The sequence below is a fragment of the Numenius arquata genome, chromosome 1, assembly GCF_964106895.1.
Source record: "Numenius arquata chromosome 1, bNumArq3.hap1.1, whole genome shotgun sequence".
In the NCBI taxonomy this organism is placed as follows: Eukaryota; Metazoa; Chordata; class Aves; order Charadriiformes; family Scolopacidae; genus Numenius; species Numenius arquata.
The window spans coordinates 36,933,398-36,950,447 of record NC_133576.1 but is presented as its reverse complement, the minus strand read 5'-3'; the positions used below and the strand labels follow the sequence as shown (position 1 = coordinate 36,950,447).

At 40.0% G+C, this 17,050-nt stretch overlaps 1 protein-coding gene across 1 annotated transcript in view; it reads left to right on the top strand.

Annotated features, from left to right (window-relative positions):
- The window catches only part of APP (amyloid beta precursor protein), a 227,096-nt gene that overhangs the window by 112,054 nt on the left and 97,992 nt on the right, over nt 1-17,050 (top strand). Inside the window, exon 6 of the mRNA XM_074147738.1 lies at nt 16,063-16,265. Within this exon, the coding sequence (XP_074003839.1) occupies nt 16,063-16,265 (203 nt within the window). The remainder of the gene's footprint in view (nt 1-16,062; nt 16,266-17,050) is intronic.

Genomic DNA, 17,050 nt, shown 5'->3' with positions numbered 1-17,050 from the left:
ATTTTATGGGGCTCTTGTACTTCAACTGCAGATGAAGAGCCAAGCAGTTTGTAGTTCTTTACACTGACTCACTTTTGCTTCTTTCTGCCTCTTCAGCTTTCCAACGGCGTTTAAACTGTGTGCACTGGAGCCAGAAATACTCTTGAAATTTAGTCATATAAAAAAAATAAATTACTCATTTCTCATGCAGCAGTAGGTGGTAGTTCAAATTTTGTGTGTGTGTATATTTGTACCTATATAAGCATATGTTTGTGTGTATATGAATATATATATATGCCTTAGTCCTAAACTGATTGTGAGGGAGGAATGAGGAGAAAGGAAATACAAAATAGGGGGACACTTTCCTACTGCTAAATTCCCAATATTCTTTTCTATTAAAGTGCCTCTGTTTGAAGCGCTTAGTTAAGTCTACGTTTTTTCACCTTATATGGGTGATCTCACACTGGCAATGTTTACTTCATCTTGAAGCCTTCCAAGGAGTTTAGAATCCCTTTGTGTGTAAGTACATCCTTGGTGTGACACTGAACAAGAGAAGAGAAGGGGCTGGTAGCTCGTGCACTGGCTAACACCAACCCTGTCGCTCAGCAAAGGCCTCTGTTAGAGGAGGTTTGGGTTCTTCATGGAGACCCCTCTTCACAAGGAGGAGGTGGGGGTATGCTAATAGCAAATCAGTTGGGCAAAGTGTCCGTTGAAGTATTTTCCTCACTTGGGAATCATGATAGCTTTTACTTGGGTCACAATAGCTGAGTGCGAGTTGTTGATGTCTTCCAGTTGATGGTTTTTAACACACAATCACGAGAGACGTTCTGTGCCTTTCGAGGGGAGGCACTCAGTCATTCTGGGGAGTTCTTGTGTTTGCTTTGCCGGTCATTTTTGTGGTTGCTGCTACAAGTACTTTGTTCATGCAAAGATATGAAAATTAGAAGATAGGAGCCAGTCCTTTAGGAGAAGGCTTTTGTGCCATTATGGTGCTGTGAGTTTATGGCAGAATTCCATGCATTCCTGTTGTAGCAGTTACTGCGTCAACTTTTTTACCCATTTCTACCTAGAAGTCGTGATTTCTGGCAAAAATGAGTTGCCAATACCCCATGGGTACTTCAGCAATTGCCCTTTCTTCTATTTTTTGTTTCATTAAGATCTGCGTTTGGTTTTCTCATACAAATAAGGCAGTTTAGATGCTTTTGGCAAGCATATCTCAATGTCTTTGGTATTAAGAGTCATCGAGTCATCCAGGTAGAACATAACCCACTCTTCACACCTACATGGAAACCAGTCTGCTATAAATGACACCAGCTGCAGGATTTCAGATTCTTTGTTTCTCACGTCTGGCTGTGGAGCCTTCTGCTCAATAGCTTTGGGTTTGTCTCTCACCCAGCCCATGCCCAGTACCACTCCTGGGAAGCAGAACCTCCAGGCTGGCTGCTTCACACTCCCATCTCTTGAAAACGACACTGGAAGATGCTCGGCACAAATCGCCCTGTCAGGGGGTAGTGGCACGGTGACTGTCACGTGTCTCAATGTGTGGGCCTTCAGAAGGGCTGTGCCTGCTTTAAGATGCCCAAGTCAAAGGGAAGGTGACATGTTCGAGGTAGAGTTGCCAACTTGAAAAGCAAATCATTATATCCTCATTCCTCAAAACTCCTGTCATGAGAAAGCAGAATCCAACAAGTGTAGGTGATGTATTTTGAAGTAACTTTGTATCTCAAAGTATTCAGATCTAAATTTTAAAATATTTGCATTTATGATTCTGAATATTTAGAGGAAACCACATTGCGGCAGTTCATTTTGTAAATGCCCTTTTTCAAACTCTCTTGTGTTTTTACCCCCAACAGTTGTCTCTGGAGCACTGCATTTTATTTTTTGTTTTGTTTTGTGGGTGTTTTCCTCCGCACAGGAGGAAGCAAAGCTCAGCAGCACATTGTATCTGCACTATCGGAGGGTACATGGAGGCAGCTTGGGCTGCAGTGCCATCACAGACAGATGTTCTTCCTACCCAGTGTCTGATCACCACCTGGGTCTGGGCGTAAAAGGATGTGGCTTCCCTTGTGCTGTGGCTTGTTGGCAGTATTTGGGGAAAGGAGGGAGGATGTATTTTGGTGATGGGTGTGATATACCCACTTTTTGTTCATGAGGCCAAGAGGCAGGAACCACCCATGCTTTTGAAATTGCATCAAGTCATGCTTGTCCTGAAATAGCATATAACTGACTAAGAGGTCACAAGCATTTTTCAGCAATGGTGTTCCTTGCTGTTATCCACACCTTTAATTAAACTTTACCTTGAAGACTGCCTGAGGGACAGCCAGATGCAGGTGCTGGCTTTCAATATAGCTGCAGAGCTCTTCCCGCATAGCTACAACTCAGTCAAGTGACCTGCAACCTCTGGCTGCCCTTGAGACTCCGCACAGCCTCGTGGCCCTCCTGCCTGTACCTAGCCACTTGCTGGAAGCTTTGGTGTCCTTGATGCTCAAGGTTGAACATCTTTAGGAGTGATGGCCAAGCTGGAAACTTCCAGGTTTTCTTTGTCTACATCTGTCTTATGCGTGCCTCTCCTCATCTTCCTGTCACTGTGCATGAGACCTCCCAGGCTTTCCTTCCCTCCGGGGAAACAGGCTGCTGTCATTCTCCTTCTTTCACAGCAGGGATGCTGACGCATGATAAGCCTCACTGTTGAGGGTTATAGAACACTTTTCTTTAAGTCCTGTGGCTCAGAAGCAGAAGACAGTGCCTTATCTTCAGCCAGGTCTCATTTTTCTATACAATCTGAGTATGTTTTCAAGGTCCAAACCAGGAGATTTAATTTCTCATTGTTTTTCCCTCAGCAGATTAGGCCAAATTACATTTTGTACACCAAACAGACAAAATTATGTTCAGGCTGATGTAGTGATTGGGTAGTGTTGCAAATGTCACATTGTAGGGAGTAGTGTATTTTACAAGGGTTTGGTTTACAGTTTCTCATAAACTTCTGCCAAGCGAAGTTTTATGGTTTGTGCACACTTGCCGTTAGGATGGTTAATACGGTAGGTCTTTTTACTACAATAAATAATCCAAAGGAGTGCAGTCCGCTTTGTGCTGATAATTAGGCATCTGTGAAGTAAAACTAAAATTCATGCTATGTAGCATGGTAGTCATGTTGTTCTCTGGTTTCGCAGCCCTGTACCAGACTGAGCTTAAGGATGAGTGCTCATCTCCTAGATGCTGCAAAACAAGTAGTTAGTGTTTATACCCTTTTTGTCTCCATAAAGAGCTTTTTTTTTTTTTTTTAACGGTATCTGGAAAAACTGGCTTTTTTTCATAATTGCCTCCTCCAGCTCCAATCTAAGAAATCCTGAAAGGCTTTAAAAACTTGTCAGTTTTTTCTAATGGTGAAAGCAGTGTTGTGTATGTGCCTCTTATACCTGTTAAGTTGAATTGTTTCCAGGTGAGACCCTATGCTTTGAATTACCAGTCTTGTTCTAGCATTTGGGGAAGAGGAGTCACAGGGGCCTGACAGAATTGCTTTGCTGAGTAATTTGTTAGAGATCGTCGCTTGACATGGAGGAAACGTACATTTCATTTCTTTAGCTTTCTATCTCTTTTTATGTCTTTATGACTTAAGTGGTACAAAGATGTCAATGCACGTTTTACCTAGTGACTTCCCTTCAGAAATGTCTGCGAGTTAACCTCAGTGTCAAATTAGTTACAATTGGAATTCTCCAGAGTGCTGTCATTAAATCAGGCTGTCACAAGGTGTGTTTAAATTGGCCATGGTCATACAGTGCCCTGACCTAATATAACAACAGCGTCCTCGTGGTATGTCACCCCACTGCCTCAACACAAAGTAAGCAGGCAGACTGTTGGGATGTCTTCCTGTGGCAAATGTTTATGAGAAATGCCAAAGTCTAAACAGTGATTCATAAGCAAGTATCTTTAGTAGTATACAAGAGTCAGTATAAGAATTTTAAAAGTCAAATTTAATGGGGTGTAGGCATTTCTATACTTGGGATATTCTCTTTCCTTTTGCAAGTGTAGCTTTGACTAGCTACTGCTTAATTCCCTTTGTTTGGGTCTCTGCATGCCAGAGCAGTGGGAGATGTAATGCAGGCAAGAGTCGGGAAGCTGTTGTTTTAATTGTGATGCAGGTGAAAGCAGGTAAAGGCTACAACTGGCATGGCTGTTCTTTAGCATTCTCTATGGTCATGGTGCTCATCGACAAGGACTATCCGAAAGATTAAATCCCCTTGCCCCCTTTCTCCCCATTACATCTCCCTGTGGCCCTCTCATCTGTCTTTTTCCGCTGCTCATCTCTTCATCTGCTCCCCCAAAAATATATTTGGAAATACAGCATGAAAGAAGAGCCTTTAGGGGCTTGTTTGACCTGGGCATATTTCTGGTCATTGCATTTTAACTGGTCAAGAAGATTAAGAAGAAGTGACCAAAATGCTCTAATCTTCCTTACCTGTTGCTGTGATGGGTACTTTAGTCTCTTAGGCATTTGAACTACAGCTGGAAGAAACAAACGCGGCTTTAACATGGGGGGAGAAAAATGGCAAAACTAGGAAGCTTAAGGTGGTGGTGTTGATATTCATATTCATTGCCTTCTCTCATTTCAAAGAGATGTTTCTGTGTTTCCTCCCCAGAGAGCCTTGATGGACAGGCTTTCAGTCATACCTTTTGTGTTGGCCATCAGCATCTGGGTGTCCTTTATTTAAGTACACATGCCGGGAGGCCGGCTTCTGACACCTGGAGGGAACCCCTGCTTGCGGTCCTGTAGACCCTGGGGTGTCAGAGTCCCCATGCCGTGGGAAGGGCTGCACGGCTGAGGAGGAGTCAGGCCCTGAACAATGCCAGGATATGGGGCGTTGTTGATGAAGAAATCATGGGGGGGCAGATCTTTCCGAGATTCTTACTACTTCTTAAATCCTTCAATTTCTACCCGTTTCTTCATACTTATATCTAATATGTAGTGACATTGTGTTTCTTGACCATTTTTCCCTTCTCCTCCTTCTCTCCCATTGTTCTTGCTGTTAATGTTGTCTTACATTGAGTCAAAAATCCGAGGCTTAATTGGAAGCCCAGCTCTGATCCCAAAAGATTTGTCCAAAGAACGTAGAAAAGGGGTATTTGGAGTCCTGTTGAAGTTTTTGCTATTCTAAAGCTAAAAAAGTGTTATTGATCAAGAAAAAGGAAGGTGCCGAGGCTAAATTCTTCATTGGAAACATGCTCACTGGAGGAAAAAGAAAATTAACATTTTGGCTCTGTTGAGTATTCATCTGTTTTCAAGCCGTCTTGTCACTCATGTTAAAATAAACAAGTTCTCATTGATGTAAGCTTTTTCATTAAATTGGAAAGTCAATTTCTAAAATTTCAGTGAGAAATGCTCCAGTGGGAATCTCCTAAATGATTCTTTAAAAATCCAAAACGTTAAAAGAAAAAAATCCGCCTCCTGCTCCCCAAGCACTTGAGCTAGTGAAGCTGAACCAAACGTGAAGCTGGACAAAGGGTCTGTACTGCAGATTCTGACTTAGAAGCAGGAAATTACTTCCATTTGGATGGATAAAAAGATTTCCCTTTTACCATGCTGTGCAGAGTGAGCTGTAGGCTGTTCATACCCCCGAAATTGAAGGAAAACTGAACCTTGTGCCAGCAGTGGTATGCCTGGTGCAGAGGTTCAGGGTCTGCTTGGTGGGTAGCTCAGTCATCCGTGACACAGGAGCAGGGAGGGGGGTGCAGCCGGGGGCAGTGTTCTCATCAGCTGTCCTAATACAAATTGTTCCTAATTGGGAGTCAGTGCCCTAAAATGAACACTAGGAATTACAAACCTGCTTTGTTTTTCTTGCTTTTTTTTCCCCTCCTCTGAAGTTTGCCATCAGTGTAGGTTAACACCAATTGTTGAAATAGGTGAATTTTGCACTACATGAATTGTCCATCACTAAATTGGTATTTTAGAGAAACTGAATTAATTTATGGAGATAGTGTTGAAAGTGTTCTGATTTTTGCAGTATAATATTTCAGCTAATTGGTCAGAAGTTCATATGTTCTTGATTGAGAACATATGAACTGAAATAGAGAAAGTGCTTTATACCTGTTCTAAAACATTCTTAATGGTATGGCTTATTTAAGAACTGTGATTTTATAACTATTTTAATGTTAAAACCTAATTGCTTTTCTTTATAAATTAACTAAGGTATCTCCAAATTGTAGACATAATGTTACTGCTTATGTTGAATAACTCTAGAAGTATTTTGTCCTATTCGCATATTTTACTATTAGCATATTCTGTGTCCCACATTCTTACATTAATTGGATTTGTCTTTCATGTTGGCTATTACTTAATATTCAGGTAGTTCATGATCTATTTTTAATAACAGTTTTTTTTTCTTTTTAACATGGAGGTTGTTAAAATAAAATTCAGAAAGCATAGAAACACCAGAGCATTAAGGACTCTAAGAAAGACTGGTGAGTGTTGGATTTCTTCTTAGGACGAGTAAAGATAGAATGGAATTGATGAAACAGTGCATTGCTTTGAGAGGTAATTACAGCAATGCTGAGCTGGCAAATCCAATCACCATTTGAGTATAAAGCATTAACTGAAGTGATGGATGAGGCTATGGGTGGAGAGAATTAATCTAATTGAGGAAGTGATGAGTAGGAGATAGCCAGGCTTTCATGACCCCTGATGATAGCAGTTTGCTAGCTGTGCAAGCTACCTATATAACTTAAGTAGATGTTGAGCTTGTTTCAGGAGGTTAATGGCATTAAACTTGCACATTTAGTAGAAGGTTGACTTGCAGAGGAGAGTTATGTTTTTTTGACCTCACGATACAGGGCCACTGGCTGCTGTATTTTCCTTAAGTAATAGGCAAAAATTTTATAAGCAAAAATTTTACAAGCAAAAATTTTACATTGTCACTTGTGATGACTGAAATGTGGGACAGAAATGTCTATGTTTGTGTAGTCATCAACTCAAAACCCTTCTGATAAGTGTGCGAGATGTACTGAGAAGTTCTTGTGACATCGTGATACATACTACCTCATTTCAAACACTGTACTATTTATAAAGCATGAAAAAAAAGGGAAGTGAGAAATTTACAGCTGGGTTTTTCAACATGTACTGTCACACCAGCGTGACTGTGTGCCAGTGCTTGCAGAGCTGGATATCCCCCCATAAAGTTATCCAGCAGTTCCAGCTCTAATTTACCTTTTTTAGCTGATATTTGTGATCTGTACTAGAAATAAGAGCTCAGCATTGGGGTGGTTTGTGGAAATTTAAGAATTCCACCTCTTGTGAGGTTGTGCTATTAAAAGGTACCAAGACAGTGTAGTAAAGCATTTTCTGTAATAAGTACTTTTTTCCCTTTGCCTTCTAACAAAGGCTATACACTTTGAATACATGAATCAAACAGCAAAACCATATAGGTTGTTTGGTGGGTTTTTTTCTGACAGAAAAGGTTTCTAATCTTGAATGTGAATATTTTGGCTTTGGTTACATAATGACAAGCTATTTCTTCACATGGGATCTCTATTTTGATCAATCCTGAGGAAAAAAAAAAAGTGAAAAATAAAAGGTAAAATGTTGACCTGGAGAACTAGATATACACTTACTTCTGCCATGAAGGTCTTCTGCTAGGCTCGGCATGCTGTGGCCACCATAAAAAGCTTGGTACAAAAGGTGGCCCTTTTTCTTTTGGCTCCATGAGTAGACATAAGTCCTGGTCTCGTAGCTTCTGCTGGTGGCAGCTGTATTTAAAAAGCTTAAGATGGCACATTCTCTGAAAGATGTTATTCGGTGTCTTAAATTGAACATCTAGAGTTATTACATGCTTTGGTTGTTTTTTTTGTTTGCTTTCCCAATTGTAAAACAAAGCTATTCTTCCAGTTTTACCGTGTTGTTGTGTGAGGGTACCAAGACATTGAATTCCACAAACAGGGCAGGTACTTGGTTTGGTACAGAGTTCACACTGTCTGCCTCAGGTAAACTGTAGGGTAGCAGGTTGGATAAAGAGACGCTGAATAGTCCATTCTGAGTACAGCAAGAGTTTTGTGGAAACAAACATGTTGTAACAGATCCAGGTTTTTCTGCTGATTCTCCAGCTGGCTGAAATAGGGCTGCACAGGCGCCCTTCACTCTGCCTTCTTCCATCACATTCAGTCTTAATGCATTTCTGATGTCAGGATTTTGAATTTAGTATTTATTCAGTGTCATCAGGCTCACAGAGCCTGATTTTGTGTATTTGCAGATATGTTTACTTTTCTAGTTTTTAAGTTTCTCTTCAGCAAAACTAATCAAAGTGAGAAAGAATATGGATTAAATATATTATTACTCTGACCTTGTCTAAAACCAGCATACTTCTTGCTGAATTCTCCTGCTTGCAAAGAAAACTGTCAGAAGAGTACAGCAAAGGCTTTGTTTCAGAGAGAAAACTAGGTCAGTTCTGAAAAAATATTCTTGCAGATCAGCCAACAGGTACCTTCTGCAATTGCATGAGATCAAATGTTAGATGCTACGTAGTACACCCGTCTTTTTAAGCAGGTCAGCTGTGGAAAGAAAGTCTAATATACAAAGTATATCTTTGTATTTAATTATGGGGGAAAAGATAAATGTATCTGTCAGAGGCAGCACGACAAGGAATGTGTATTTGTTTTTTATAAATGTTCTATTTTAAAATTAGATTAAAAGATTTTTAATGCAACTTTTCTTGTTTTCTATCAAAATTAATGAAACCAGGCACATTTTTGGTATTGTTTTTGTATAAAAGGTTAAAAAAAATAGAATAAAAGGAGAGAGACAGTCTGAAGCACATAATTAAGTTGTTTGATGAGGTATAAGAACTCAAAAGCAGCCTATGTGACACTTCTTGAAATAGCTTATTTCAACTTTTTTTTTTTCTGTTGAGAGCTGTGAAAATAAACATGATTGCAACCTCTTCAGTAAATGAAAACAAAAAGGAAAATAATTAGAAGTGACAAAACAAATGTCTGAAAAATACTAGGAAATACGTATTGCTTTTCCTGACTTGCTGTGCAATGGAAGGTGCCCATCTGAGTTCTTAAAAGGTTAACTGTCTCTTAATAGGTGTTTATATGTGTCCGAATATCACGTTATTTCTTTTGTTGTGAGAGAGCTGATTTACTAACCTAGTATAATCCAACCCTAATGAAAATAACTAAGACAATTTTTAAGCAGTGTGTGCTTTTGTGGTCACTTGACAGACCAGAAACATTACTGCTAAAGTACCTTGTGGGTCAGACTTTCAATTCTGTAAATCACTGTAATTTTCCGGACTTCGTTGCCAATAAGCCATTTAAAAGATCAGTTACATAGACTGGAGGTCTGGCATAACCCTTTTCTTTCCTGGCGCTGTGTCTAATCTCACAACTGCAGTGCAGTTTCATTCTTACCCTCCTGTCTGTCCCCACCTCCTCCGTATTTCAGGAAGATAGACCTTTTTGGTATAACTCCCTACTCCTAGACTTTCAAAGTGAATTCTGAAATCTTCATTTCACACTTGATTTTGACTTCTTTCCTCTCTTCCATCCCACACAAAATTACTTCAGCAGTAGTTGTTTAAATTTATTACCTTGATACTCAGTTTCATACAGTAAGTATACTCAACTTTGTCTTGATATCGGCTAGTGTACCAAAGCCAAAGTTAAATAACAAAAGGTGTAGCGAAGTGAGTGCTCACGTGCCAAAGTGCACTGTTGGCTTAGTTTTTAGCTTGAAGTAGTTCCTGTATTGACTCATATGTTTAATTAGCAACACCATTCAGAGGAGTGCGGTGATGGGATCAAGCCCAGTTCCTGAGAAATCTTGTCCTTCAGTCGGATGAACTTTTTCTGTCATGCACAGTTTGGAACACAGAATCGTCATGGTTGGAAAGGACCTCTGAGATCACTGAGTCCAACCGTACACACCCAAAAAAACCCCAAAACCTTCAATCTCAGTCACTAGAGCAGAAAAAACATTAGGTGGAAAATCCCCAGGTCTCTCATGGGAAAGTTTGTTAAAGGAGAATTTGGTTCCTTGACGATTTGCTTTTAACCAAAGGCCTGGTAATTAGGCCACCTCAAGTACACTCATCTTCTTGTTTGGATTCCAAGTATGTGTCTTGAATTACTACTCCTGTAATTTGTGTTATATTTCTGTTCTGCGTTTTCTTTTAAGGCATTAACTCTTTTAAGGCATGTAGAGGTTCACAGTTGGATCTGTGAACTGTTTCCGCTCCCACAGTTAAAGAACTTTGTGCTCTGGAGTTTTTCTATTCACAGGGATAAGTATGTATTTGAGCTCATCATTAATCTTCTGCTGGAAGCAAAGCTAGACCCAGGCTGAATAGTTGACAATCCAGTCCCATCATATGTTTCCTGGAGTTCGTTTGGGGGAGGCTATAGAGGGATAGGGGCTTTTGTGCTTTTGGGAACCTGAAGCACAAGATGCTAGAAACTGGGATGATGGCACCTGCTGTAGTAAAGGTTATGGATGCTTAAATTGCCATCAGCGTAGCCCATTAGGCTGGAAGAGCACAGGCTGCAAGTTGCGTGCAGCAATTGCTTATTCTATGTTAATTCCCACAGCTGTCAAAAGCCAGCATATATGGCCTTGGTCTCTGTAGGCAGATGACAGCTTGTTTCTACTGCTGATTCGGTTCCTCTCCTGGAATTAGCTTTCCCCTAGCTATTTGCACAGGCGTGGTGGCTGGTAAAAAACACAGTCCAGATAGAATCTATTTGGAATCTAATAAAATATAGTTGCAAAGTGTAGTGAATGCTAATCTTTCCAGATATTAAAACATTTTTCTTGAAGTCTTGAACACCTTTTCATTCTTTTTCACTCACTGATGGAGTGTTTTTGTTCAAGTTACTTGGCAAAATCATGGTTTATGTCCATCCGAATGGATGAGCGTTTATTACAGACAAACATGAACCACTTCCCAAAAGCAGTAATTAGTCCATAGTTATTTGTTATCCTAAATTGAAAGCTTTGCCACGTTTTTGTCTGAAATAATAGATGCAGACAGAAATCTCTTCTTAAAACGTAGCTTTTGCTATGTGGGACTACTCACGCTCCATGAGTTCTGAAATACTGTTAGAAAGAAAAATTTATTGTTCTTGTCATCTGTGTTCTGCCTCTGTCCCTGTTGCAGGTTATTGAAATATGGAAAGGGAACTTTCATTTACTACCATTTCCTTATTTCTTGAACAGCAAGAGGTAGCGTAGTTCTCTTTCCTTCCCTTTCCTTTACCTTTCCTTCAGTTTTATCTTCACAAAGTAACAAATGCACCCTTCTGAGTGAAGTGAATAAATAATACATTGGTCCCAGCTTTTACTGCAATGATGGATTGAGATAAGGAAGTTATTAGACATACATTAAAGATCAATGGTTTAAACATTGCTTGTGACAATATGCTTAGGTGCATACTAGCAGGAGCTGTACAGTGGTACATGTTTTAAAATCAGAAATATGCCCATTGGAGTGGTTGGTGTGTTTCTGTTGGAGTCAATGGAACCGATTACCTCTTTAAGGCTGCCTGAAACCCCAGTGTGTCTCTGGCATCAGAAATAAAGCTAAAACCACCAAATGTCAAATATCCCGTTTCACCACATACAGGAGCTTAGTTGATTTGTGTTAATGACCCAGTGTGCTACTTGGACACTCAAGAGAGGCATCATTTCCATGATAGGGGAAATGGATTTTAATATCCCATAGGTGAGGACATTGAAGGAGAAGGTTCAAAGCCATGATGATCTCTGTGTCCACCATGAAAAGAAAGTGCCGACCCTCCTTACCAGAAGTCTCCACTGACAGGAGATTGAGATATACTAATATTGGAGGGGGAAGGTGCGCGTATTTTCACGGCTGCATTCAAGCCTAACAATTTATCTCCGTTGTTTACTGCTGAACTGTTAAATTCAGAGGATGATGATAATAAGGCTTTACAAATCTGTGAACTTATCAGTGTATCAAGTAGTTTTTTTGAGCAGCCTTTGAAAAATCCTGTCACGGGCACCACTAAACTAAAGCGAAATGTCAACATTTTCTTGTAAACGAGACACTGCAGTCTGTGGTGCTAATAAAACCCTGGCTGGGGTGGTATCAAGGGAGTATACAGAAAAAGCCATCAAGGTGTTGTGGTTCCAGGAGTAACAAGACTGAGTCATACTTGTTTACCGAAGAAGGTAAAATGTAATAATAATACCAGGAAGTAAACACACCTGGTATTATTATTAAATAAAACTCCAAGACTTCTGAGTAAAATATCGGTATCCACATTTACTTGGTAGGAAACCTTTGTTTGAAAACGGTGGATTTAAACTGATTACTGTGATGAAAGGTGTGCAAAAGTAAGACGCGCTGTCTGGGAAACAGCACCGTGGTGGTGCTAGTTGGGAAATGTGAATGGTACCAGGGCATTTAGCATGGCAGGGAGAAAGAGCTCTACACACTGTGCAAGAGAGAGGGTTTTGTCCCCGCTTGAAAAGTTGATGCTTTATTCCAAATGTTGAAATAGAAGTTCATTCCCTTCTCTGCTGTTCTTTATGGTCCCTCTCGCATGCATGCTCTTTGAAGAAGAGACGGGATGATAACAGTGGTTAAATCCAAGGAAACAAAACCAAGCATAATTTTTCATGTTTCTCACACGACGTAGTACCTTTTCTAAGGTACCTTTAATACTAAGAATATGTGAAGTCCACCTACTGTCTTGGCAACAGAAGCACATCAAGATGTAGAATTGTTTGTATTAAACCTATTAAACCACGAGGCTCCAAATCCCCTGATCACTGACAAATACTGGGGGACCCCCTCATTCCCCGTGGCTCCTGAGGAGTGCTGCTGAGGGGCTGCACGGTATTGTTGTTTTTCTCATGTCCTTCATAAGTGCAGCCTCTGAGAAGGTGCGGTCACCTTCTGTTTGCACTGCTGAGCATGGAGACTGCGATTGACTCTGCAGAGTCAGTGACTTAGTGGGTAGCCTTGATAGCTAATGTGAAGCTGTTGCTCTTGTTACTTTTAGGGCTTGCTGGGGTACAACGCTGCCTGTTGTGTATTCGTGCCGTTTGGTCTGGGATACTGTGCGGTATAGCTGAACATGATTAAACCATCAGAATAATGCCAATCCAGTTAATTTCTGGTATTTGGCTTCATGCAAGGAGAAATTTGTTAAGAGAATGTAAAGCACTTCATCTCCCTGTCCTCTTCTCTTTGGAAGACAGTGCTAATAGGGGAAGAGAATAACTTATCTTTGTAAAAATAAAGTAGACAGTTGGGAAAATAATTCATTTCGGAGAAAGCCTGGAGTGCTTCTCTAGAACCTGAGTGTAACTTCATACTTCTGTACAATGAGAATTTTTAAAACCTGCTAAATAGGGAAATGACCTTCTAAAGCCCCATTTCAGGCATCTTCATTTTATAAGTATATAGCAAGGCTCTCACTTTCATTTAGGTATCTAAATTTAAGGCAAAACCGCTTCTATTTTCATTGTTCCTTTTTCTTGAAACTTGCAGTACAATTAAAAAAAAAAAAAAAAAGGTTGGCCTTGATACTGAGAATTTCCCAGTGAAATGCTGTGGACTGATATAGCTGAGTTGATTGCTTTTGTGTAGCTAAAAACAGATGGATATTGGATGCACGCGTACAAATTATTTTTGAAGTGGCTTTCCATATGACTAACTGACTTTCCTTTGTTTGTTTCATTAGGTTGTTTTTGTTGTCCTTTTTTAACTTTATGAGCTTGCCAGTATCTGAGAGTGATCATTCATATGAAAGGAAGAGGAAAAATAATTGTGCTTTTTTTAAAGCATGCTGTGTTTGTAGCTTAGGTGGAGCGAAAGACAGAGAGCAGCTTTCTTTAATGTTGAAAGGCATATGTTGTCTGATGCTCTTGATCAAAATCTGCATGTTTTATACTCAGCATGCCTAGTTTAAATGTCTGTAGCTAGCCAATAGTAGAAGCCCCTTAACCTGGAGGTAGAAAAGGGTACTGGACTTAGAAATCCACCTCAGTCTTGCAGTTGAAAGGTGATAGTGTACATATAGCATTTATTTCATGCTCATAAAAAGGTGAAATGCTTGGTAAGAAAAATAGAAGAAATCTGTTGTTCAGAAAGGAGTCACTAAAAACGAAGTAGAGAATTTTCGTCATACTGAAATTAGAATGGCAGAGGAAAACTACACAGTGGAGATGGTGAAATTTCGAAGCCAGCTCTTAGAAATCAAGAAATTAAGAGAAGAACCCAGGGGTTTTGTGCCCGTTTTTCAGTCTTTCTCCCATGTAAATGGAAACAGACCATCCCTTTTTCAGACTCCTCTGCAAGTTGGCTGCTACCACATCCATTTGTTTAACCCACCTGGGCTTGAAAGCTTCATTATTACTTTAAGTCTTGTGTTTCTGTAGGCCAAATATTTTGGGGAGAAAGGTCAGGAGATTCATTCTTGTTTGTATAGAGACAACTTTCTCCTAATTGAGTCAGGCCTTGTGGCATACAAGATTTTTATCAGTAAGTTTTTTAACTACTTCTAATACCCTATTAAGAAAGATCGTATTGTCCTCCTTTTTGCTCTAAGTTCACTTTCAAAATTGTGGTAGGCAACCTATTATAAAAGAAATATTACAGGTGTGGTCTCTGAAATGAGGTGAAGGAGAGAACTTGCTAACTTCACATAAAAGGCTGTTCAAGCATATGCAATGCCATGAAAAAGATGCAAAACCACTTGTGTATGAAGACAACAAAAAGTCACTGCATGTTTGAATATATAAAGATCGTTTACTCATGAGTAGTGAATTTCAAGTAGCAGATCAGATTAACAAACCTGAGACCTAGGAAGGCTTTCAAAAGCACCAGTAGCAGTAACTGAGCATACGTTTCTTGGCCTGTTGCCTGTGTATCATTCAGACTTAAGAGTGATGCCAGAAAATTCTTGACATATTAAGCCACCAAATACATTGTGATAGTCAAGTGGAGTATTTCCTCCTATTATCCAGAATTGATTAAATCCTGAGGACTTGAGGCAGCTGTATGAATTTAATGCTCTATGATGATTACCGACATTTAGCCAAATAGTTTGGGGTTTCTCTGTGAGCGTAGGGCTGCTTGTGTTGCCATCCTTAATACACATTGGTACCACTGGTCTTTTATGGAGGCCTTACACATCAACTGTACAGCAGTGTTGGTAGTGCAGAGCATCTGAGCTCGGCTGCACGTATTGACTGAGATAGCACCTCATCAGCAAAATGATGTGGTCTTCACCTCTCCATCAGTGCTGCTGTCACACAGAAGACCGAAGCTGTGTCATCTCCTTCTCTGGGTGTTAGATCCTGAAAGGCAATGTTATGGCTGCTGTCTGCTTTGAGGTGCCAGGAGGAGATTAAAACCTCAAAGATGAGAGCTAGCAACAGTCACCCGAAGCATGAGTTTGCAGCATCATGTGTTCTGTCCTTTGTGAAAGCAGACAGCTCTGTATGCTATTCCTGTAGAAGTAGCTTCTCCATTCACATAACACCTAACAACAGAGCAAAAAACTCAACAGCCAGTCTAGACAATTCCAGGACAGTTCAACACTTGGTAGTCCTCCGTGAACAGCATGTGAGCTAGTCCACAGTGAGCCTCAGGGTAAGATGTTGCCCGAGTGAGAAAATCCCGAGGAACACTCTCATTTCCACGTCCGTATGAACTGAGTGCGTTTTGAGCTGATTTGAGCGTCTTTCAAAATAAAAAATGATTTGTTGATGGCAGCATGGAGCAAGCATGTATGGAGTGTTACTCAGCTGTCAAAATACAGTATTGCTGATGGGGATTCTTTTTCCACCCCTGTGCAGAAGGAGGAGCTCCAGTCTGGCATCTTGCTAGTTTTCTCACGGCATTTCTAATGTTGACTTTTTTTAGTTTTTTAGCATTTCTGATTTCTTACTTGATGGGACATTCCAGAGTCCCTGATTCTTTCTTTTTTACTTAAAGGGGAGGGAGGGAAATGAAGAAACAGGTAACTTCTTGTTCTTAAAAGAGTTTCTAAAATAAAATGTTCTCTCTTGTTACCTTGAAATCATTTTGTTACTGACACATTCTTATAATTTTCTTCCTTTAGCGATGATAAGGTAGTAGAAGAACAGCCAGAGGAAGACGAGGAACTAACTGTTGTGGAAGATGAAGATGCTGATGACGATGATGATGATGGTGATGAAATTGAAGAAGAGACAGAGGAAGAGTATGAGGAAGCAACTGAAAGAACTACCAGTATTGCAACCACTACCACCACAACTACAGAATCTGTGGAGGAGGTTGTCAGAGGTAAATTCATGGGCATTTAGCTTGGGGCTGAAAAATTGATCCTGCTGCTTTGCATGTTTGCCCTTTACAACAAAAAATGTTCCAAACAGCAAAATATCCTAAGTTGCAGCATTGTTATGCTTTGGCTTCTGTAATTTGCATGCTGAATCCCCTCCTCTTTCCCTTTCCCATTACAAATACTCTTTGAGGTGTCTGTCAATGAAGTGTGATCTTTGTGTATGATGTGGATGGGAGCAGAGAGGTTGCTTTTAAAGTAACATTTAAAAAAAAAGTTGTCTGCCATGTAGGAAATAACACAGGAGAAGTATGTGTGTGAGTTCATGTGCATCTGTTGCAGAAGGACAGGGAGTGTCAATTCAAAGCAGGAGTTAGTACTAGCTGGTTTGGTCTTTTATATTAACAGCAGTGATTAGTCATTTTGTGTAATTTCTGTTAGATACCTCTTTCCAGTATTTCTCCATGAACTAGTAATTCAGTGAAATGAGGTGAATTTAGAAATAACTATGCAGAAGAGTGAACCTAATTAATGAAGGGGAGGAAATAGGAATGCATTGCCCAAAAAAGAAAACATGGAGTGAGAAAGAACTCTGCATTTCTAAAATTCAGTTTTCAGGATACTTTGTAGTTACTAACATTGACTGCATTTTAAGCTTTGAATTTTACCCTAGTCCGTGGACAATGTAGCAACATAAAATTTTTTAATGCCACATTTCTCCTACTATATGTATTTGAATGTGTTATCCTTATATTTCTTTTTTAGTAAATACAATTCCATATGCTCTAAA